The sequence below is a fragment of the Crotalus tigris genome, unplaced genomic scaffold (assembly GCF_016545835.1).
Source record: "Crotalus tigris isolate CLP2741 ecotype Arizona unplaced genomic scaffold, ASM1654583v1 scf7180000024340.7048381, whole genome shotgun sequence".
NCBI lineage: Eukaryota > Metazoa > Chordata > Lepidosauria > Squamata > Viperidae > Crotalus > Crotalus tigris.
In genome coordinates this window covers 1,501,037-1,524,023 of record NW_024100510.1, presented here as the reverse complement: position 1 = coordinate 1,524,023, position 22,987 = coordinate 1,501,037, and the positions used below count along the sequence as shown (strand labels likewise).

Below are 22,987 nucleotides of genomic sequence, written 5' to 3'. Positions count from 1 at the left end.
TGTGTTCCTGAGCCCACCTGGAAGCAGGATACCTGAAGGTGTCCCACAGTTCTTGATTCTGCTGACAGCTAAAAAGATAAGAGAAGACGGTCCTTTTAGCATTGGCATTGAAAATGCAGATGTCACTGAGTTGTAGACAAATTATTTTGTTGCTGAATTTGCTGTCTTTGTTTCTGGTATTAGTGAACTGAATACCTTACAGTAACTCATTTCAGAATCACCCAACTGACCAGGGCAGAAATAGAAGCTTTGGCCCCTCAGGCTGATTTTTTTCACCACTTGGCCTAGGTGAAAAGAAAGTTCTTATTATACTGTAATTTGCAACTTATAATAAACAAAGCAAACAATGAACATGGTCTGCAAAAATTAATTAATTAACTAATTAAATAGCACAATTAATTGCTACTGCTTTTCATAAAGCATCATTTTCACCAGCCTGGTCTCTTCAGAATTCTGGACCAGACAATCACATTTCTACAATTATATACAGTAAGTAGTAGAACCAAAAGATACCTTTATGAACATTTCTTGAGATTTTATTTTTCTCAATCCCCCCCCCCTTCTGTTTCCATAAATAAGGCCAGTAAACATTTTTTGTTTTTTTTTTACACAACCACTATTTCTTCCCTTAATGCCTAGAAAGGATAACGGTTCTGGTCATTATGACAAATAACTGGCAGCCAGGTGTCCACCCAATTGCTGTTCTTCCAGATGCAGTGGGATAGAATGAAAAAACAGAGTTGAAGGGAGGGAGGAAGAAAACAAGAAAATAATTTTACTGCTTCAATAGTCAGCAATGAACCCCATCCACAAAATATTGCATAACCTCTCCTGTTTCTAGAGAAATTTGCTGAAATGTTTTCCCACTATTTCCCTGCTTATAAACAGGGCAGAAAATTTTGAATAACCATTGCATAATCAAATCATTGGAATAATTAAATAATTCTAGGTTACATTCATAAGTCACATTTGTTTTTCTTTTCTAAATGTTTTTTCTACAGGGAGTAGGGCACACTTGCATGCATTTATAGATACAAAGATTATGCATATAACTTCTGTGTTACTATACTAGTTACCAATTGTGACCCCAACTTCCCATACATATTGACATAGAAAAATAGGCAAATATCTTTTATAATGTTGATAGTCTTGTATGTATATAACAGTGCATATAACAGTGGAATAGCTGATGCTATGTGGTATTCCAGTTCAGAGGGATTCTAGGCTAAAAGGAATTGCACATCACCACAAACCATTATTTATTGTTCTAAATATAGATTAGAATTTCCAGATGTGTAAGATTCAAGCCATCACATAGATTTTTAAAAATATTTTATTCAATCAGTATTTTTGTTTCTATGATACAAATGCTCTGGAAATGTCTTATATACATTCAATTCTAATAAACATTACATTACATGATTCAACAATTGCACAGCTTAGTAAAGCAAATAGTATACTGTATGTAGGAACACCTTAGGTCTCCCTCTGAGAATTTTATGGAAGAAATGTGCAGTAGAAAAAAATAAGTAAAATTCATAAACTTCATTTATCAATTTAATCATTTTCCAATCAAATTTTCAGAGTTTATTTTCTATAGCTTTTTAAATAATATTTTGTATCATGTGGTTGTTAATATTAGCTAATTAACCTTGTTCCTTTAACCATGTTCAGTTTATTTGCTGGTATAATTTTGGACTGTTATCTAATATCATTTTTTGTTCTATAGCAGATACAAAGAAAGACGTTGTTTTCCTTATTGATGGCTCTCAGTTTGCAATTTCTGAGTTCCCTTCAATTTGTGAATTTATCGAACGGCTTGTAAACAATATGAATGTGGGTTCAGATGCTACTCGAGTAGCTGTAATTCAGTTCAGTGATAATCCCAAAGTTGAATTTTTACTGAATGAACATTCTACCAAGGAGGAGGTGCTGGCTGCCGTGAGAAGACTAAGTCCCAGAGGAGGGAGGCAAGTGAACCTTGGTTCTGCCCTAGAATATGTGTCAAAGAATATCTTTACAAGGCCTTCTGGGAGCCGCATAGAGGAAGGAGCACCTCAGTTTTTAATCCTTCTTTATTCCCACCAATCTCATGATGATACAGAGAACCCAGTACACCTGATCAAACAGATTGGTGTGGCTCCACTTCCTATTGGAAAGAATGTGGATCCTGAGGAACTGATCAAAATAGCACTTGGTCCTGATTATATATTTCAAGTGTCAACTTACCAAGATCTACCTAGTCTGGAACAGAAAATATTAACCCCTCTTACAACATTAACTACCCAGCAGATACAAAAAATCATTGCTGATACAAGTCGCCCTCCAGGTAAGGTGATTTGAAGGACTGTCTGCATAGAACATTGCCCCAACTGTTGCCTATCTTTCCTGCTTCCTTGTTGCGGTGACTAGCGTAGAGGTGCATCATTCTTGGCATTTGGCAAGACAGAGCTGTAGTTTTTCTCTAGGCCCAAACCAAGTTTTATTTCTGTATTGGGACCAGGATGACAACCTTCTCATTTGGGAGCCAGGGTTGCCACATTTTCAGGAATCCAAAGCACCAAACAGAATTGTAAGAGGTGTTTTTGATTAAAAAAACCAGTGGAAGATAAAGTGTAAATTCTGCAAATGACCACTGGTCCTTTTGGACCAGCCTTGCCTCTCTCAGCAGACAAGACTGTAAATTGTCCACTGCTGCTACCCCAGATTCTCGTCACTCAGACAGGGGCTAGCCAAAGGTTGAAGCTGAATGTCAAAAATGCACTCCTTTCTGTGAGAAAAAAGCTGGTCTCATTCTGTTTTCCCATTCTCCCCACCCCTCATTGTAGACATTGATAGTGAAGCAAAGGACATCATCTTCCTTGTCGACAGCTCTGATGATGTCAGACCAGATGGACTTGCTCACATTCGTGATTTCATTTACCGGATTGTCCAGCAACTAGATATCCAACCAAGCAGAGTGAGAATTGCTGTTGTCCAGTTTAGCAATGAAGTGTTTCCAGAGTTCGACTTAAAAGCCTACCTGACCAAAGAGAGTGTGCTACAAGCCATACGGCGCTTAAGACACAAAGGTGGTACTCCCCTGAATGTTGGGAAAGCTCTGGACCATGTCGTGAAGACTCTCTTTATCAGATCAGCAGGGAGTAGGCGAGAAGACGGAGTCTCCCAGCATTTAGTCCTCTTGCTTGGAGGGAGATCCCAGGATGATATCATCAGGCCTTCCATTCTGGTGCAGAACTCTGGGATTAGTACTCTAGGAATTGGAACAAGACAAGTAGACAGTGCGGAATTGCAAAGGATCACCAGCAATCCCAAAACTGCATTTATTGTGAGAGATTTTACTGAGATCCCAGCAATAGAAAAGCGTGTCCTTGCAACACTTAAGGCACAACCAGAGCCAACTGAACTGCCTACTGATGTTATCGCTGGTCAGTCTTTCATTTTAAAATAAAACTCTGAAGTGGGAATAATATTCAGGGGGATTTAAAGAAATAGGTCTATGAAAATTGCTTTTTGTTTTCACTTCAGTAATACTTATAGCTGGAGTCAACACACTGCTTTGTATAAAATAAAATAGACAGTTTCCAACAGAGCTGTTGCAGGAAGTTAAAAAATTAACATTCAATTTTCTTTATAACATTCAAAGATCAATATAGTTTTCACATTGTACTTTTCTGTATGTTTAATTAGAGGTTCAGTTTAGAACTTGATTTTGAGTAAACAAGATAGAATGGAACTACTTACCTCTAATCAACAAATCTAAACTTATTGGACAATTCTGCTCTGCAGCCTAAACTGCTTATCTCCCATAGAGCTCCGGATTATTCTCAAACCAACTTCAGAATTTCCAGTCTAAATTTCAGAGGGTTGGCAACCAGCCAGAATGTTCTCAGTCTAACTTTGGCTACTTATATGACCTGATTGGTCACACTACTGCTTCTGCCCCTTTTCATGCATATCAGAAAGGCAAGCCTTGGTGCTTGACAATTGGGTAGCTGAATCTACTTGTGCCTGCCTTTTCCTTTTATAGTTTGTTTTCTTCTAATGAGTTCCTTTCCTTTTCTTTCCCAGATTTTTGCCCACTCAAACATCTTCATCCCTGCTTCCCATATTATCTCCTCTGTCATCAACACAAAACACTTTCTTTTTCTTTTTTATGGTATCATTATACCCTCCTATGTTACCATAATTAAAGCAATAGCGAGTGAGTTGTTCTTTTGTTCCTATGCCCCTTCACTGGTCCATGCAAACTTTGTTAGCAAGGAAGAACTTCATACACATAAAGGAGGAACCTTTAAAATAAAACATGTTAAAAAAATTAAAGATGTTTTAAAAAGTAAAAAAGAAAGGGGGAAGGGAATCTTTGTAGTACTATGGGCAGAGGATGGAAAAGGAAGCAAGCTTCACCTAGCCCAGTGATGGCGAACCTTTTAGAGACTGAGTGCCCAAAACCTGCCCCCCACCCCCACTCTGCCTGCCGCCCTGCCTGCTCTGCCCCCACCCCTGCCCACCGCCTGCCCCACCCACCCAGAGGGCCATGCACCGCGTCCATGGCCCACTGCAGCAGATCGCCCAGGCAGCCCTGCAGCACATGGCAGCCACGCCCTCTGCCCACACCCCTCAGCATCAGCTGCACACTATGGGGTGCGAGGGCAGAGTCTTGTCTCTGTTGCCCAGCTATGTACTTGGCTGTGCTGCTCTGTGTGGGCCGTGCCCAGGGGCGAATCTCCTCCAGGGGGGCTGCTAGTGAAGAGGGGGCCATGGGGGGAGGCAGGGCTGGGTCAACGGCGCATGTGCCCACAGAGAGGGCTCTGAGTGCCACCTCTGGCATGCGTGCCATAGGTTTGCCACCACTGACCTAGCCTGAGTAGAAGCCAAAATGGTGGATGGGTCGGATGAAACATTAACTTTGAGAGGTGAGGATATTTCATTGACTGAATGGGTCACTGTTGGATCAACTGAATGATTATAGAAAAAAGGTGCTGCAATTCAAGCTGAAATGGCTGCTCAGGGCAGTGACCAATCATTGGAGGGGAGGGGCCGTGGTACTAGAATAGAATGAAGTGCCAGAGATCATATGCTCTGGAGAGCTTAAAGCTGCTTTGCTTGGGGGAAAAATAGCTTTGAATTGTATCTAGAAAACATAGGTAGAGCTAGATCTGCAATGGGCTAAGAAAGGGAATCATCTGTTCCTGCAGTTAGAAAGAGATGAGTCACCTGCACTGATGATGAGCCAAGCAAAAAATGGGGATCTGCACATTGGCTATGCATCAATTTAATCCTGTGTTATATTTCAGTTTCTTCTGCAGAAATTGAAATCCATGTACAGTACTTGGGAAGGTGGACTGGGCTGTTTATTTAATTAAGATAGATGCAATATTTTTTAAGAAAGGAATTTTCAGAAGGTAAAACTATTAAAATGAAAACTGTTTCATTCATTTATTAACAATGCAATGACAGACATTCCACTGGACAAGAATGGAAAGAAAATCACTATTTCCCCACAATTTCAAAACCTCCCCTCTCTACTTTTCTTCCTTCTTCTTTCTGTACCATCTGTACCATCTATGGATAACAAGCCACTCCTAGGCTTGCTTCCTCAGAACTGGACTTGATCTGTTGCCTTAAATGGAATGTGGATTCCAGATACAGAAGATCTGGGAAATTTATCCTTTATTTGTAAATTACTTGGCCTATTCTAAGTGGGACAAGAGGCATTTCTCTACATTGCTCTTTTCCTTTTCTCTGCCAGATCTTGAACTGCTGTAGTTTATTACTTTCTCTGGATTTAATTTATGTACTTGATCATCTTGACATAATGTCTTAAAAATGGGATTCAAGAAACTTTTGCACTATAGGAGGTTGCTATGTTCTTATCTCCTGGTAGTGCAGATAATTGGTCCCTTGAGAAACAGTTTTAACTTATTCACCAATAAGGTATCAAAAGCTGAGAGTGAAGAAAAATGTTATTCGCTGTGAAAGTGTTTATTTGCAAAATACATTATGATTGCTCTCAGTAATAATGACTAGAGTTATATTTGATGAATTCTGTGAATACAGAAATCATGCAGATTTCTAATCATACTGATTAAGGTAAAATGCCTCAAAATGAAATGTCTAATACCTGTTCTTTTTCTTTTAAATCTTTTAGTTGATAAAAAACAAGGTGACATTGTCTTCTTGCTGGATAGCTCTATTAATTTTGGGAGAGACAATTTCCCCAATGTTGTTGAATTTATACATGACTTAATTGATGCTATTTATGATGAAGGTGATTCCATTCGAGTTGGCTTAGTGCAATACAACTCTGATGTGAGTGATGAATTCTTTCTGAAGGATTTCTCTGACAAAGAACATATCTTAGAAGCAGTGAAGAAGATAGCCTACAAAGGAGGCAGAATTGCCAATACAGGAGCAGGTGTCAAGCATATCCAAGTAAAACATTTTGTGAAGGAAGCTGGCAGCAGGAAAGACCAGAATGTCCCTCAGATTGCTGTCATTGTAACAGCAGGAAAGCCAGAAGATGATGGGGAGGCAGCAGTCTTAGGGCTGTCTCAGTCGGGTGTCAAGGTCTTTGCAGTTGGTGTGAAAAACATTGACCTGAATGAAATTACGAAGCTCTCCAGTGACAGCACAACAGCCTTTAGGGCTTCAACGCCCCAGGTCCTCTCAGAGCTCAATGAGGCTGTTCTGGTGACCCTGAATGATGTCATGAGAGAACAATTATGTCGTGGTGTGGTAGAAGTCTCCAGAGGTAAAGAAAATATTACTTCAATTTCTGTTTCTGGGTTATTGTTTTGTTTTTTGTTTTTGCTTTATTTTAGATTTAGAGATTTACACAATTTGTTGTTGTTAATTGCGAAGTCGTGTCCAACCCATCGCGACCCCATGGACAACGTTCCTCCAGGTCTTCCTGTCCTCTACCATCTTCTGGAGTCCATTTAAGTTCACACCTACTGCTTCAGTGACTCCATCCAGCCATCTCATTCTCTGTCGTCCCCTTCTTCTATTGCCCTCAATCTTTCCCAGCATTAGGCCCTTTTCCAGTGAGTCCTTCCTTCTCATTAGGTGGCCAAAGTATTTGAGTTTCAACTTCAGGATCTGGCCTTCTAAAGAGCAGTCAGGGTTGATCTCTTCTAGGACTGACCGGTTTGAACGCCTTGCAGTCCAAGGGACTCGCAGGAGTCTTCTCCAGCACCATAGTTCAAAGGCCTCAATTCTTTGGCGCTCAGCCTTTCTTATGGTCCAACTTTCACAGCCATACATTGCAACTGGGAAAACCATGGCCTGGACTATACGCACTTTTGTTGGCAGGGTGATGTCTCTGCTTTTTAGTATGCTGTCTAGATTTGCCATAGCTTTCCTCCCCAGGAGCAAGCGTCTTTTAATTTCTTGGCTGCAGTCCCCATCTGAGGTGATCTTTGAGCCCAGAAAAATAAAATCTGTCACTACCTCCATTTCTTCCCCATCTATTTGCCAGGAATTGAGAGGGCCGGATGCCATGATTTTGGTTTTCTTAATGTTGAGTTTCAAGCCAACTTTTGCACTCTCCTTCTTCACCCGCATCAAGAGGCTCTTTAGTTCCTCTTCACTTTCTGCCATTAGAGTGGTATCATCTGCATATCTTAGGTTGTTGATATTTCTCCCGGCAATCTTAATTCCAACGTTTGATTCATCTAGCCCTGCCTTTCTCATGATTTACACAATACTGTACTGTAATTTCTATATGCAGCAATCCTTTGCTTTTGTTTCCCTTATTTTAATATTCAGTTTCATAATAGCAGGTATAGGTAGTATTTTTATTTTTATTTATTTATACTTAAGAACATTTATATGGCCATCCAACTTTGTGACTCCAGGTGGCTTACAAAGATAAAAACCCAATATAAAAAATAAAAAGCAATGAAGCTCCACCTTCTGGTAACAACAATTAGTCAATCAAAAAGTGACTTGATAGGATCCCTTCCACTCTGAGTTTCGCAGGCTTGTTGTCAAAACCAGATCTTCAGGGCCTTTTGAAAGAGTATCAAAATGGGGGCCAATCTTCTCTCTGTGGGATGATGTTTCACAGGGAGGGAACCAACACAGAGAAGGCCTTGGTCCTTGACTTATGATCACAATTGAGTCCAAAATTTACGTTGCCAAGCAAGACAAGTTAAGTGAGTTTTGCCCCATTTTACAACCTTTCTTGCTACAGTTGTTAAATGAATCACTGCAGTTGTTAAGTTAGTAACAGGGTTGCTAACTGACTGTGGTTTCTTCATTGTCTTTGCTTGTCAGTAGGTCACAAAAGGCAATCATGTGACTTCAGGACACTGCAAATGTACATACATACATAATTTGGGTTGCCAAGCACCCAAATTTTGATCACATGACCCTGGGGATGCTATAATGGTCGTAAATATGAAAAACAGCCATAAACATCTTTTTTTCAGTACCGTTGTAACTTCCAACAGTCACTAAGCAAATTGTTGTAAATAAGGACTACTACTATGTTCCGTACTCCAGTCTTGAGTGTAGCTATTCATTAGCATTCAATGTTCTGTGGTAACACAAGTTTGGGAGAAAATAACACAAAATGGTCAGACTGTCTGGTTTTTCGTAAAAATCTGATCATAATGTGATGTTTTGGATATTGGATCAAGTGATGTACTACTGGATATTAATGAACAATGCAAACAGAGTAGCTGTTCTTGACTAGAAATCCAGAAATCACTTTTAGATACATCTTACTTCTACATAGTACAATTTAACAATTGCTTCTTTAGCTTCTGTGCCACTTTCCCTTTACTTTATGTATGATAGATTTGCCATTTTTTCTATTCTAGATTGCAATTTGGATGTTATATTTGGATTTGATGTCTCAGATACGGTACAAGGGCAAAACATATTCAGTGTACAAAGAATGCTGGAATCAACAGTGGAAGATATTCTGAACAGGATCAGTCAAATGCAGAAAATTAGCTGCACTCCCAATCAGGCACCCACAGTGCGTGTGGCATTCCTGGCACAGACTCCCTCTGGAGTTGTAGAAGCCTTTGATTTCTCAGAGTATCAGCCTGAGTTGTTTGAAAAATTTCAGGCCTTGCGAAATGATGGACCATATGTGTTCACAGCAGACACTCTCAAGTCTTACCAGGATAAATTTAAAACAGCTCCTACTGGAAGTACAAAGGTAAATGTCTACTCCATTTTCATTTTTGAAAAAGAAAATCCTTTTGCTGCAGGAAAATATTAATCTACGGATACACACACCCCCAGGTGACTGCAGTGTTTGTGTATGTCCTGCTGGAATAGTGAAAATAAAACAAATAATTGTAATTATCTGCATCACATAAGGAAAAGCACATCTTCCTTCCCCTGTCCTTACCACTTTCTACTGAGGGACAGTCGAGAGCATCCTGTCATATTGCATCACAGTCTGGTTTGGAAGTATCACTGCTGCAGACAGGAAGGCAGTCCAGTTAGTGGTGAGAATGGCAGAAAAGATTATTGGCAGTTCCCTCCCTTCCATCCAGGACATAGCATGTAAGTGTTGCTTGAGCAGGGTCCACAGGAATATCTGGGACACTACACATCCTCTTCACAACCTGTTTTCCTTGTTACCTTCTGGTAGCTTCATGGCATCCAAAGCAGAACATCCAGATTCATTCACAGTTTTGTTCCATACAGTATTAATATGAACTCTCAAGCTTCCTTTTTCCACTATGTATTCAAGATGGACAGTGATTAATATTTATATGGATTTATATGTAAGGGTATAGGTATATACATATGTTGTATATAGCATGTTTATATATGTGTTATGTATGTGTACACTTTTGAGAGCAGGCAAAAGAATTTTATTTATAATGTATGCCAGTGTGCCCACAGTAAAAAAATAACAATAAAGTTATCTTATCTTATCTTATCTTATCTTATCTTATCTTATCTTATCTTATCTTATCTTATCTTATCTTATCTTACCTTACCTTACCTTACCTTACCTTACCTTACCTTACCTTATCTTATCTTATCTTATCTTATCTAGGCTATACTGATGCACATGGTATGTAGCTTTGAGGAATCAATACCTGCTGGGCTGGGCCAGCTAAACTGACCAGCTGAACTGATCTGCTGGAATCACAGAGGAAAAGGGGAGGGTGTATGAAAGTATATACAGTATTATAATTTGCAGCAAGTGTATTTAAAGGATTGGGTTTAGTTGGATGAGGAACATGTGTTGTCTTGCAAAATATAATTGTGTCAACAGTGTATAAGTGTTAATTGTCTACCTCTAAGCAGGGGTGTCAAACTCGCAATGTCACATGATGTGTCACGATGTATCGCAACTTTTTTTCCATTGTTGGCAATGGGATGGGCGCGGTTACAACATGACACATCTGGCCTATGGGCCGGCAGTTTGGCACCCCTGGTCTTGAGCCTCAGGCCATTCCTGAATATCAACCTAATGATTGGCTGATGCTTTCACTGAAGAACAATTCACAATTTTTATTAATACGAAGCTGTTTTTTCATAGGTGGTGATTCACTTAACTGATGGTATTGATGGTGCTATGGGACCGCTGGCAGCTGCATCAGCTAATCTAAAGAAAGAAGGTGTGTTTTGTATTTTCATGCTGACATAAAAATTCCTTTTAGTTAGAATTTCTGAGACTACATACATACATTCACACTGATCAATTCTTTCAGATAAATGAATGTAGAATGACCTTAAAGCATGCCCAGTATTTATAACCATTAACACAATGTTATTGTTTAGCTTTTTATCTTTTCATTGAAATATTAAGGCCAGAGCCTTCCTTGACTAAAGGAAGTAGATTTATTTTCTTCTGCAGTTGTTTTACCACCAAGATGTCCACCAGATATTTCTCCAATTTCATAGTTAAGACATTCTTGATAGTTTAAAACACCATTTATGAATGTTCAATTTTTTTCTCATTTGAAGCAGCCCTAAACCATTGCAAAATATCTTCTTCCTACATAAAGAATGGGGGGATTTTATTGGTTCATTTGTTTTTTGGAAGCAAATGCTCTTGTTGCTGAACTAGATTTTCAATCAAGATATTCTAAGAAATAGGCTCAGACAGTGAAAGAAAAGCACAGTATAGTGAAATGTTTCTATAATAAAGAGTGGTAGCCCTGATAATGTCGAATATTCAATTTATAAAAACCTCCAAAATCATTGCTATGGTTGAGTAAGATGAGAAACTCTCCCTGAAGATAGAAGCAAGAAAAATGTACTCCTAAACTGCTTTATATTTTAGGAATATTTGAGATTGCACTAGTAATTTGCACTAGTAATTTGGTCAAAACAGGACAAACCTTGGAAGTAAAACATCTGAATCAAAATGTAATATTGGCTGCCATCATCTACAGCACATATTAATGGCACCATATGTGCATTTTAATGTGAGTTTACCTTACCTGTATTACTCTTGAACAAATATTCTGTACACATTTTTACAGTGGGCCCATAGTGGAATGAATATAGCAATAATGAAACTCAGCTAGGGCATTCCTTCTTTTGGAGTATCGGAGTGCAGGTGGCTGGAGAGAAATTTGCACATTTTAAAATTCACAAGTTAGATGGAATTCTTATTTTAACTCTTAAGAAGCTTTGGATGGAAGAGTAGGGACCCTTCCACTAAGCTTCATGGAATAAGCATATGGTCATATAAATAATCTCAAGAAGTATTGAGTAAAATGCTTTATTTTCCAAAACATTGTTGTGAGTGCACATTTTTAAAAAAATAAATCACTTTTGAAAATCTATTTATTCTTACAGGCTAATCTAAATTTTATGTGTTTCTTTAGTAAAAATGGATAAATAAGAAAGTATTAGGAAAAGATGTGCACACAGACACACACATATACAATCCAACAACAGATAAAATACTTGCCAAAATACATATATAGTTAGTCCTTCACTTACAGCCACAACTGAGTCCAGAATTTCCATTGCTAAGTGAGTTTTTCCCTATTTTACAACCTTTCTTGACATAGTTGTTAAGTGAATCACTGCAGTTGTTAAATTGGTAATATGATTGTTAAGTGAATCTGGCTTTCCCACTGATTTTGTTTGTCAGAAGGTTGCAAAAGTTGATCACATGAACCTGGGGCAATGCTGCAATGACTGTAAATGTGAAAAACGGCCATAAGTCACTTTTTTCAGTGTTGTAGTAACTTTGAACAGTCACTAAACAAATGGTTGTAAGTCAAGGACTACCTGAAATAGACTTAGTTACTTTTTCATAAAGCATAAATTAATAGAATAATATGGATTGTTTTAAAAGGGTGGCCTGTTGGAGATTACAGAATAAAACAGAATTAAGATTGAGAAAATGAGGGGGGAAAGAGAAATCAAATAGAACCAGTTTATCTAATCCTTTGTCAGATAGATAAAAGAATAGAATCCTATAGGACAAACATTATCCTTTGGGGGTTATGAACAATCATTCAGGATGGATTCCCCCCCCCCCCCTTCATGTTCTCTAGGTGTCAAGGCTCTTATTCTTGTTGGGTTGGAGCGAGTATCTAGTTTTGAAGAAGCAATGAAACTGGAATTTGGGCGTGGCTTTACTTATAATAGGCCTCTCCAAGTGAATCAGCTGGATTTAGATTTTGAAGTGGCAGAGCAATTGGTAAATAACTGAAGTCTTTATTCTTAATGACATTAAAAATAATTTTAATGGATATATATTTGCAAGGACCTATTATGTAACAATATTGCATTTTGAAGAAATATAACAATGGTTTTTTATGATACCTAATTTAAATTTTGTCCATAAAAATGTAATTTCTGTGAAGTCTGAGAGATGAAAAACCAAAACCAATTACAAAGTAGTTGTCCGCGAAGAGGAAGGGGCCTTTATCTGTAAGCCATGTTATTTATCCTTCTCATATAACATTTTCTATATTTGTGAATGACTTGATCAATTACCATCCAGATACTGTTTAAGCAGCCTCTGCCGGCCTGTCACATCTTTCTTTCTGGGCATTGCAAAGACTATTTGTTGCTGCTGTCCTTGAATGAATCATGATGGAAAGTTCATCCCCTGTCCAGAATTATTGAACTGGGAACCTGCTGTGCCAAATCAATATCCCAGATGGATCAAGCAATAAAGCTAAAGTCTCCTAAATTCCTGAATTTGGGCCATATTAGAATTGAGACATTTTGTATATTCCTACAAATCAGTACATCACTGTTGTTATCTCCCTAATACAGTTGAAGAAAAGGGATATTAAAGTTAAGAGAGAAGCTTGCTAAAGGCTGCCTGGTGAGACTGTGGTAGAGGTAAAATACAAATCAGCAGTTTTCTGATTTGTATGTCAATTTCCCCTCTTTCATGCTGCTATAGTGCTCTGTGATATAGTTTGATGTCAGTCATTTGTAGTAAACTAGAGAAGAATCACAGCCTGATGAGCCAATTCTATTTTATTATAAAGCTACATTGACAGAATCTTCCAAATATGAAAGTACAATCCCCCCCTCCCGGTCTCCTTTGTAGCCAGAAAAAGTAGGAAGCGTCTCTTCTCAGTCTCCTGGCCTGCCTACAAGGGTTTTGTGGAAGAATCCTTAACTGATTCATATATATATCTTTCACCATCCTTCAGCCTGTTTCAGCACTGTTGTCTTTGAGAAATGTATTTATTTTTCAACATCTGATCAATTATTATATTAATAAAGTTTCTCCTTGTTTTCAGTGCTTTTTTCGTTCTCCAAGATATTATTATTTCAGTTAAAACTCAATATTGGACAAATGTAACTGTGAACAATATCAAGTACACGTATGTGCATTTTAATGATCCATTTTTTATCTAATTAGTAGTCTGTTTTATTAGGACAACATTGCAGAAAGATCATGTTGTGCAGTCCCATGCAAATGTTCTGGACAACGGGGAGACAGAGGATTTCCAGGGACAGTTGGACCAAAGGTGAGATGTTTAACATGGATTTTGCAGTTTATAATAAGGCATTTATGGGATTGGGGTGGATCTGTTCCAAGGAGAAATACAAAAGATGCCCAAAGGTTTGAACTCACTTGCAGCAATTCTCTGGATCCCAGCGTTTTTTGTATAATGATCTCTATTTTGTGCTCATGTTGTCTTATCTAGCAAGCATGTTTTCATCTATGATGTCCGTTTTATGTACTGTATTTAAATTTCCAATGTTAAAATTGATATGAATTTTATTTCAGCACATTGTTTATCAAAAGCTTTTGACTCAGAATTTAAAGCTGCTAGAGTTAGTTTTGATACTCAGTGTCACATTTCACCTGTGCTTGACAGAAATTGATGATTTAAAAAATAGAATGTAACTCTATGGAAGGCTTTGCTGCGTAGGTGAAACTCTATATATTGATCTGTGCATTAGAGATAGAGATATATTTTTAAATGAATGAGATATCATGAATGCTCCCAGTATATATAAAATTGGAAAATCCTACCAGTGACTGGAAAGGGCTAGATTTAAAAGACAGCACTGAGGCACTGATCATAGCAGCATAAGAAAAGGCACTAAGCATCAGATCTTTAGAAGCAGGGGTCTCCCACACTAGACATGATCCAAGGTGCATCCATATGAAGAGAGCCCCGAGACAGTCCAATATCATATTAGCAGGATATAAGATGCAGGCAGGAACAGCATGCATTAAATGGTGCAACCAACTTGCTGCATTGTGTACAGGAACATCTGCAAAGCGTATGGCAGAGGTGTCAAACTGGAGCTGCGCCCACCCCATTGCCGACAATGGCGAAAAAGCTCCAATACGTTGCGCGACGTCATGTGACAGTTTGACATGTCTGACATATGGGCTTAGATTCTCTAACCCTGATGGGAGATCTCACAGAAGGTCATGGAAGGTTATAAGCTAAAATCCTGTGGGACTTCCAGATCCAGATGGACAGACAGGTACTATCCAATCAATCAGCCATTGTGGTAGTAGACAAGGAGCAGAAGACAGTGGCAGGGATAGATATAGCGGTGCCAAGTGACAGTGTCAGAATCCAGTTATATTTCATTTCTATCTATCTCCTCTGAACTAAAATCAAATCTCACCTTTCCCTGGATTCTGCCATACTTTCAAGGGGGAGGGGGATATGCATGCGGGTTTATTGCTTTCACTTCCTCTATTCGCCACAATGTAACCTTTTGGTTACTGACTCCATGTCTGCTATCCATTACAATGTAACAAATTGCCTGCTGCACTATGCATCTCTCTGAACCTTCTTTTCCCTAACCGGGCAGCTAGGAAAAAAGGGGGGAAAGAAGTACAAACTTCTGGGACCTGGCTTATCTCTCTGTTCTCAAAAGGAAGTGTGAAGAGCTGTGGAACATTGCACTACAAACGAAGCCGGATTGATGTTATTTCCCCTTTCCCATGATGGACCTAACACCTGGGGATTGGCCGGTCTGAATCATCTGGATGAACTGTGGGGTGGGGTTTGCTTAGGGACACTTTAAAGTAATTGATCTGTAAAGAAATCCCTCAGATCCTGTCTATTATGCCTGCTATCAACTACTCTTAATAAAAGTTCCTGTTGGAAGAAATTGTTTCCAAGAGTTCTGCTTTCTTAAGATGTGGGATTGAAGTGGGTCCTTAGAGCAACATTAGGAAGAAGGAGTATGAGAAGCTGAAGAGGTTTCAGGGCTTGAAGGAGAGGATGTGGAAAGTAGAGGCCAAAGTGGCCTCAGTGGTGGTAGGAGCACTTGGGGCTGTGACTCCTAAGCTAGGAGAATGGCTCCAACAGATCCAAGAAGAACCACAGAGCTCTCTGTCCTGAAGAATACAGTCTATATCTAAAACGTATATGTATGTGTGTGTCTGTGTATAATCTCAAGCTTTTTTGAGATCATATTCAGATATTTATTGCAATGAGTTACTATATTTTCTTTGTAAAAAGGTAGATTATGAATTGAGCTTAAAGATAAAATATAGGATATTCAGAATACCATCTCAGGTTTATGTATAAATATGTGTCTCTGTGTTTTAAAGGGAATTCCAGGGGAAAATGGCTATAGAGGCTATCCAGGAGATGAAGGTGGACTGGTGAGTAAATGTTTCTCAATAGCTGAACTTCTACTTGCAGTAGCAAGGAAACAGGATGATAAAGTCATCAATACTTTTGCTCTAAAGAGCAATTGAAGAGAAGGAGGAAGAGGAGGAAGAGGAGGAGGAACATGGTACCACAACATTAGTGCTGTAACAGTCTTTTGTTCATGATGAGCAGAATATTAGCAACATTTTGCTTTTTTCTTCCATGCTACATGTACATTAAAGCACAGATTGTCTTTTCCTACCTGCTATGCACAGTAACCGAAGATCTAAATCTTATCTATAGTTTTCACATGCCGCTTATGTTCCACATGAATCTGGAATCATGTAATGCCAATATATATAGAGAGAGATACACACACAAAGAAAGACATGCAGACACACAAACATCAAGATTAAATGAGCCATTAAGAGACATGTTTCTTAGGAAGGACAAACAGCAGGGCATTAGGGTGTCATATAAAACATTATAACACTACTATCCAATGCTGAAAGGCTAATGTTAAGCCAAACAAACTTCTATCTTATGAAAATCAAGTGGAGATAGCTAAGGAAGCAATAATCCTGTTCTTTTGCATCTAGAACACAAGGTACTTCCCTAAAAAAAAATAGAACAAAGAGGAATGGGTGTGAGTAAACTCTCCCACTCCCTCCATCCTGCTTTGTTTTGGCTTTATGTCATCAAGGACTAGGAAGCCTTTTAGTGGGGACTTTTTAAGGAGCATGTTGGGCAGATTGTGATTGTGTCTATGTGAGGAGGAGAACTAAATGTCCTCTCAGAACTGTGTATCAAAAATACTTCCTCACTGCAATCTGGCTTTAAAATTTCACTTGATGCACACAGAAGTCTTTCTAAAGTTTATTGCTAGTTGGGAAACATTTTTGAGAGCATTGCTATTGATGTTGGAGTCACATCTTTGCTTCAGACAAGCTTTGGAATGGAGGCCATTATTCTAGTATTGCATTTAATATGTCTTACTGCCATTCCGGAGTCCAAACAAATTTTGAGAGGGTAAGTGTGGATGTGTTTGGATGAAGGATGTAAAAGAGAATTTACCTTCATGAAAGAAAGTTAGACCTTATGACCATGCCCATTGCAAGTAACTGGATCCCAATGGCTCTGGATCAGATATAATCTTTGGACTGAAATTCCTTGCAATAGCCTGTTTTGCATTATAAAAACTGTATACTTTTAATTTTAGTTGACAGGATTGTCTAAATGTAGCATGACAGAAATGTTTCATATTCTAATAATATTCAATGTAATATTCTTTCCTTTTTAATATTCATCCATTTTCTTTAACTGCTATCACTCAGAAATATGTTTGTGACTGAATAGGTATCCATGCTGACTCTCGTACTTCTTTCTTTCTTGTCAAAGGGTGAACGTGGACCCCCTGGGATAAATGGAACCCAAGGTTTCCAAGGCTGCCCAGGTGAAAGGGGAATGAAGGTAAAAGAAAGGAATTGGGCTCTATAGAAGAAGAACACATACTGTATAGATGTCTCAATAGACACTAGCCCACTTTATACTAGTTCGCTACAGTCACATAGCATCTGATATAAAATTGATCAATAGTATTGTTCAAATACTTTTGGGGGTGGGGTGGGGAACTGGTGGGTGAAGGTAAGCTCTGAGAAGAGCAGGAGAGTCAGAAAAGAAAGTTTCCAGATGTTAGAAACAGAATATATTTATTGAATTTACCTTAACCACTTATAGCTTATACATCTTCCCTCACCTGTGTTATGTGCAGTGAGATATCAGTGGAATTCTTTTTTTGTAATAAATAAAGTGTATGCATCAAACTGTGGTCGTTACAGATAAATTGAGACTTTCTTACTCATTGAGAAACAACCTTTTTTGCTGTTTTTTTTGTTTTGTATTTATTTTTGTCTTTTATTTATTTTGAGGTCATTCCAACTTTTCCTTAATTTTATAGAAAAATGGAGACAGTTCTAACTGTGATGGTTATCTGAATATTTTTTGACTATTCATTTTCCTCTGTAGCTGTAGGTTTTGAGGAATTGAATAAAATTTTAATTAGATAAATGATAATTCTTTCTTTTTTGTAGGGGGGCCGTGGATTCCCAGGAGAAAAGGTATATAACATTTTTAATATAATATAAGAAAGAAGAATACACATTTCCCTGTCTTATACTTTTCTCATTGTCAATTTCACCTCAGTTATTTCCTTTTTGGGATTATAATAATTAATTATTTTCTTTGATTCTGTAGGGTGAATTAGGGGAGAATGGGCTTGATGGAATAGATGGAGAAGAGGTGAGTCATTTGAGTTCCTTTTGGACTAATAAAGAACATGAAATCACATTTCTTTCTGGTTAGAACTCATTTCAGTAACACACTTTGATTAATAAATGCAATTAATCTGATTGCTTTTGCCAGGGAGAGAGAGGCTTTCCAGGTGTTCCTGGGGAGAGGGGGAGCCCTGGTAGACAGGTAAGCATTTTTTTTTTGTTATTCCAAAATTTCCAAGAATTGAAAAGAAAAAAACTCCAAACAACCAAAAATGTATTGCTTGTTATAGAGCTAAAAGAGACTTCTGAGAAATCAGCAAAGGTCTGAGATATTTTTGCTGTCTTCAGTAAAGCCCTAACTGGAGAGGCAAATCACAGAGGCATTATAAGATGCAGCCCAGTTGTATCTCTGAATAGGCCCTTCACTGAAAAAAAAAGAAAAGAAAGAGATGGCTGGTCTAGTATCCTTTCTGCTGGTTATTTTGCTGCTAGAAATATCAGCCAGGGCAAGGTGAAAGTCACATTAATTACAGGATTCCATTGTTATGGGTAATGGTTTTGATATTATGGAAATATTTTTTCCTTAGGGCGGCAGAGGAAGCAAAGGAGAAATAGGAGACCCAGGTGACCATGGACTTCGAGGCAATCCGGTAAATATGTTGAAAGATATTGAGATGTTTATACTTTAGATTTCTAATTCTAGGAACAAAGAAAAAAAGAAAAAAGGGAGAGAGATTTTTTCTTTATCTTTTTTTCCCTCTCCTTCCTCTTTCATTTTACTGTATATTTTTGAATGTACTTATTATATATGTAAAATCTTTTAATAATTACTATTTTAAAAAAGGTTTAAAATTGCAGAAGATTTAAGATGTTAACTACCAGAATTGGCAGGCTTGATACTTGCAACAATTACCTTATTGTTATTGAAATATTGAGATCTGTGAGGTAAAAGGGTGTAAAATCAGGAATCAGAAGAGCAGTACAGAGCACTTCAAAGCACATGCTGAGGCTAGGAAATTGTTTTCAGAATTGAGCTACCACTCAACAATCCACTTCTATTTTTTTCTGTCTCCTCCATTTCAGAATCTATTGGCTGTTTAGAAAAGACCAATCCCTCTAATGGGAAGTTGGACAGGATGAAACATTTGCAAAGATGCATGCAATTGATTTCTAAATTTGTATCTGCTCTGAGCTAGAAATAGTTGGGCAGAATACAATCTCATGAGTGGGGAAATGTCCAAAGGGAAGGGAGTGGCAGAACCTGGAGGCGAAGTAAAAAGAGTTAGAATCAGCCTAGAATCTCTACATAGCCACACATGGACTAAGTCCAACCCCTCTTGAATTCTGTTTACCCTTATCCTTAGGTTGGCTAGGTTCCTTTGCATAGGCATGAACTGTAATAAATCAGTTTAACTGGAACTTCACCTGTGGTCCTCTGACCATATCTTAACCTGTGCAACTTTGCCCTTTCACATTTAACACTTCAGAAGACAAGCTCAGGATCTAAAAAGATCCTGACAAACTTGAACAATGGGCCTAGCCAACAAAATGAACTTTAATGTGGAGAAAAGCAAAGTTTTACATTTAAGTAGGAAAAATCAAAGGTATAAGTACAGATTAGGGGAGACCTGGCTCAAAAACAGTAATTGTGAAAGGAACCTTGGAGTTCTAGTGGATGATCACTTGAATATGAGCCAGCAGTGTGCAGCAGCAGCCAAAAAAGCTAATAAAATCCTGGGTTGTATAAAGAGAGGCATAGGATGAAGATCATGCGAAGTATTAGTAACACTTTATAAAGCCTTAGTAAGGCCACACCTGGAATACTGCAAGCAATTTTGATCACCATACTACAAAAAAGATGTTGAGACTTTGGAAAAAGTTCAGAGAAGAGTAACTAAGATGATCAAAGGCCTGGAGACTAAAACCTATGGAGAACGGCTGCAAGGCTTGGCTTTGGCTAGTCTAAAGAAAAGAAGAAATAGGGGCGACATGATAGCAGTATTCCAGTATTTGAGGGGCTGCCATAAAGAAAAGGGGGTCAAATTATTCTCCAGGTCACCAGAGGGCAGGATGAGAAACAATGGTTGGAAATTAATCAAAAAGAGAAGCAACCTGGAATTAAGGAGAAACTTCCTAACAGTGAGGACAATTAACCAGTGGAACAGCTTGCCTTCAGACATTGTGGGCGCTCCATCACTGGAGATTTTTAAGAAGAGACTAAACAGTCACTTATCTGAAATGGTATAGGTTCTCCTGCTTGAGCAGGGGGCTGGACTAGAAGACCTCTAAGGTCCCTTCCAGCTTCTATTCTATTCTATTCTATTCTATTCTATTCTATTCTATTCTATTCTATTCTATTCTATTCTATTTTTTTTAATTCTCAGTTTCTTCTTTCTAATTTATTAAGAGATCTATGAATTTTGTTTACTTATCAAAGCCTCCTGGAGAGATTCATTGTATAACTGCTGTCATCTAGCAGTTAAATAGTAAAAAAAAAAAAACAATCAGAAAAGAGAGGCAATAATCCAATTCAGCATCACAATACCTGGACTAAAATCTAGATTGTAAAGACATTTGTTTCTGCATAAATTCTTGTAAAAATGATCTAAATCAACGAGAATTCTCATTATTTTTTAATGAGGGTACTGTTTTGCCATTTCATGCAAATATTAAATTGTGTGCAGGATAGAATACAAACAACCAGTACCCCAAATTCCAGGTGAAAGGCAAAATTTTCACCAGTGCAATTTTGGGCCATAAAAGACTTAAACCCAAAATTACTCTGCTTTCTAAACCCAAACAAACCAGAATCTTTCCAATAAGCCCAGGGAATCATTAAAGTTATCTCTCCTTGTCTATTTCCCAATGTAAATATGTTAGCTGAAGCAAATTATCAAACAAGGTCAAAATATTCAATGATGAGTAAGGATGTCTCTTCCTGTAGTCTAATGCATCCATGTGTTTAGAAAAGTTACAGAGATGAAGAAGGCCCATGGTTACCAGATGAGCTTTGTGGATATGTCAGGATTGAACACAGTCTTTCTCTGAATTGTATGCATCACTGTGTTATAAACTTTTTATAACTTTTATCTCACTCTGTTTGGTTTTCATTGCTCGGGCTGCTTCCAGGGTTCTGTTGGAACGGATAGCAGTGACAGAGGACTCAAAGGCGAAAAGGGAGAACTTGGATCAGCGGTAAAATATCAATCCTTGGATTTGTATGAGTATTAGACAGAGATACTACCTGGCTTGGGAGGCTGTCCTAGAACCTCCAAAATCAAGTCCAGGTTGCTTGGGAGAATTTAATGCAATCTAATGACTGGACTAATTGACTTACTAACAAGGAAAGTAAAGCTGCATGAGACTATGAGACAATTAACCAGTGGAACAGCTTGCCTTCAGAAGTTGTGGGTGCTCCATCACCAAAGGTTTTTAAGAAGAGATTGGACAGCCATTAGTCTGAAATGGTATAGGTTCTCCTGCTCAAGCAGGGGATTGGACTAGAAGACCTCCAAGTTTCCTTCCAACTCTGTTATTCTGTTACAGATATTTTGGTTTTCCCATAATAGAAATGGGAGGGATGAGGAATAAAAGTTAATCAATTAAAGATCTAATCAATCACTAGGTCCGATCAACTGGCCAGATCAACTCAGAAAACAACATAATAATAATTATAAATAAATAATTTGTCCATCTCAAGTTTTTCCATCCTATAAAATACTCTATTTGAACTAATGATGGCATGAGTGCTAAGATCTCTCTTAGTTTGAGAGAAGACTTCACCAGTTTTTGAAAATTAATATAAATCCTACTTTGTTGTCTCATAATATTTTGTGAAAAAAAGAAAAATATTTGGCATCAGAGCTTTATTGAGTTTTAGAATTGGAATGAAGTGAGGTCAGAATCTTTCTCATTTATCCCATTCCAGGATTCATTCATATCCACAACACAGACTTAATTTAAGAGAAGAAAAGAGAAATTTTCAAAAAATACTTTCTACTGAAAGGTTTTTTATTGACCTGTTGTGACTTACACTTGTCTCTTATTTAGTGATAAATAAGTTCAGTGTTCTGTATTCTTACAGGGAGAACCTGGAAGAAACGGACCACGAGGTGATGCAGGAGGAGCTGGAAGAGATGTGTGTATAATTTTCCCTGCTTTTTGATTTGCTAATAATTACTATTACAATAATAGACATGTGTATGTTTGTATATATATATGTATGTATGTATGTATGTATGTATGTATATATGTATGTATTTCAAATGTTTGAATACTATGCTTTATCAAATTTAGTTCCTGGATGATTTAGAATAATATAGGAACACTTTAGGCAAGATCTCATAATTGTATCAGATTATATGCTGAGATTCACACTTTAAAATCTAATGTATTTTCTTAATTTCTAATGTTTTGATATTTACTAAACCAAATAGAGAAATTGAGATAGGTAGTGAGGAGAAGAGGAATATAATCAATGAGGAAAAGAAAGTCAATAAAGACTGATTATTGTGTTGTACTTTTGTCAATAGAGTTGCATCACTCCAGAGAAGCTCATGTAGCATCCCTTGAATAAGTGTCTGAATAAAAAATATTGACTAATTCATTGGCTTTGATTTGAGATGATGTGACTTAATGTGATGCAAAACTTTGATCTGGATAGAGAACTAGGAA

The 22,987-nt window shown here is 37.8% G+C and overlaps 1 protein-coding gene across 12 annotated transcripts in view; it reads left to right on the top strand.

Annotated features, from left to right (window-relative positions):
- Positions 1-22,987, top strand: part of COL6A3 (collagen type VI alpha 3 chain) — a 233,859-nt gene that overhangs the window by 152,010 nt on the left and 58,862 nt on the right. For 10 of the 12 annotated variants that reach the window (XM_039326289.1, XM_039326295.1, XM_039326294.1 and 7 more), the window contains 15 exons: positions 1,730-2,329; positions 2,829-3,428; positions 6,152-6,754; positions 8,829-9,175; positions 10,520-10,598; positions 12,498-12,643; positions 13,845-13,937; positions 15,998-16,051; positions 17,439-17,510; positions 18,131-18,157; positions 18,294-18,338; positions 18,462-18,515; positions 18,901-18,963; positions 21,443-21,508; positions 22,398-22,451. In XM_039326289.1, the coding sequence (XP_039182223.1) occupies positions 1,730-2,329; positions 2,829-3,428; positions 6,152-6,754; positions 8,829-9,175; positions 10,520-10,598; positions 12,498-12,643; positions 13,845-13,937; positions 15,998-16,051; positions 17,439-17,510; positions 18,131-18,157; positions 18,294-18,338; positions 18,462-18,515; positions 18,901-18,963; positions 21,443-21,508; positions 22,398-22,451 (2,903 nt within the window). The remainder of the gene's footprint in view (positions 1-1,729; positions 2,330-2,828; positions 3,429-6,151; positions 6,755-8,828; positions 9,176-10,519; positions 10,599-12,497; positions 12,644-13,844; positions 13,938-15,997; positions 16,052-17,438; positions 17,511-18,130; positions 18,158-18,293; positions 18,339-18,461; positions 18,516-18,900; positions 18,964-21,442; positions 21,509-22,397; positions 22,452-22,987) is intronic. The other 2 variants (XM_039326291.1, XM_039326299.1) reach the window with 2 other exon arrangements.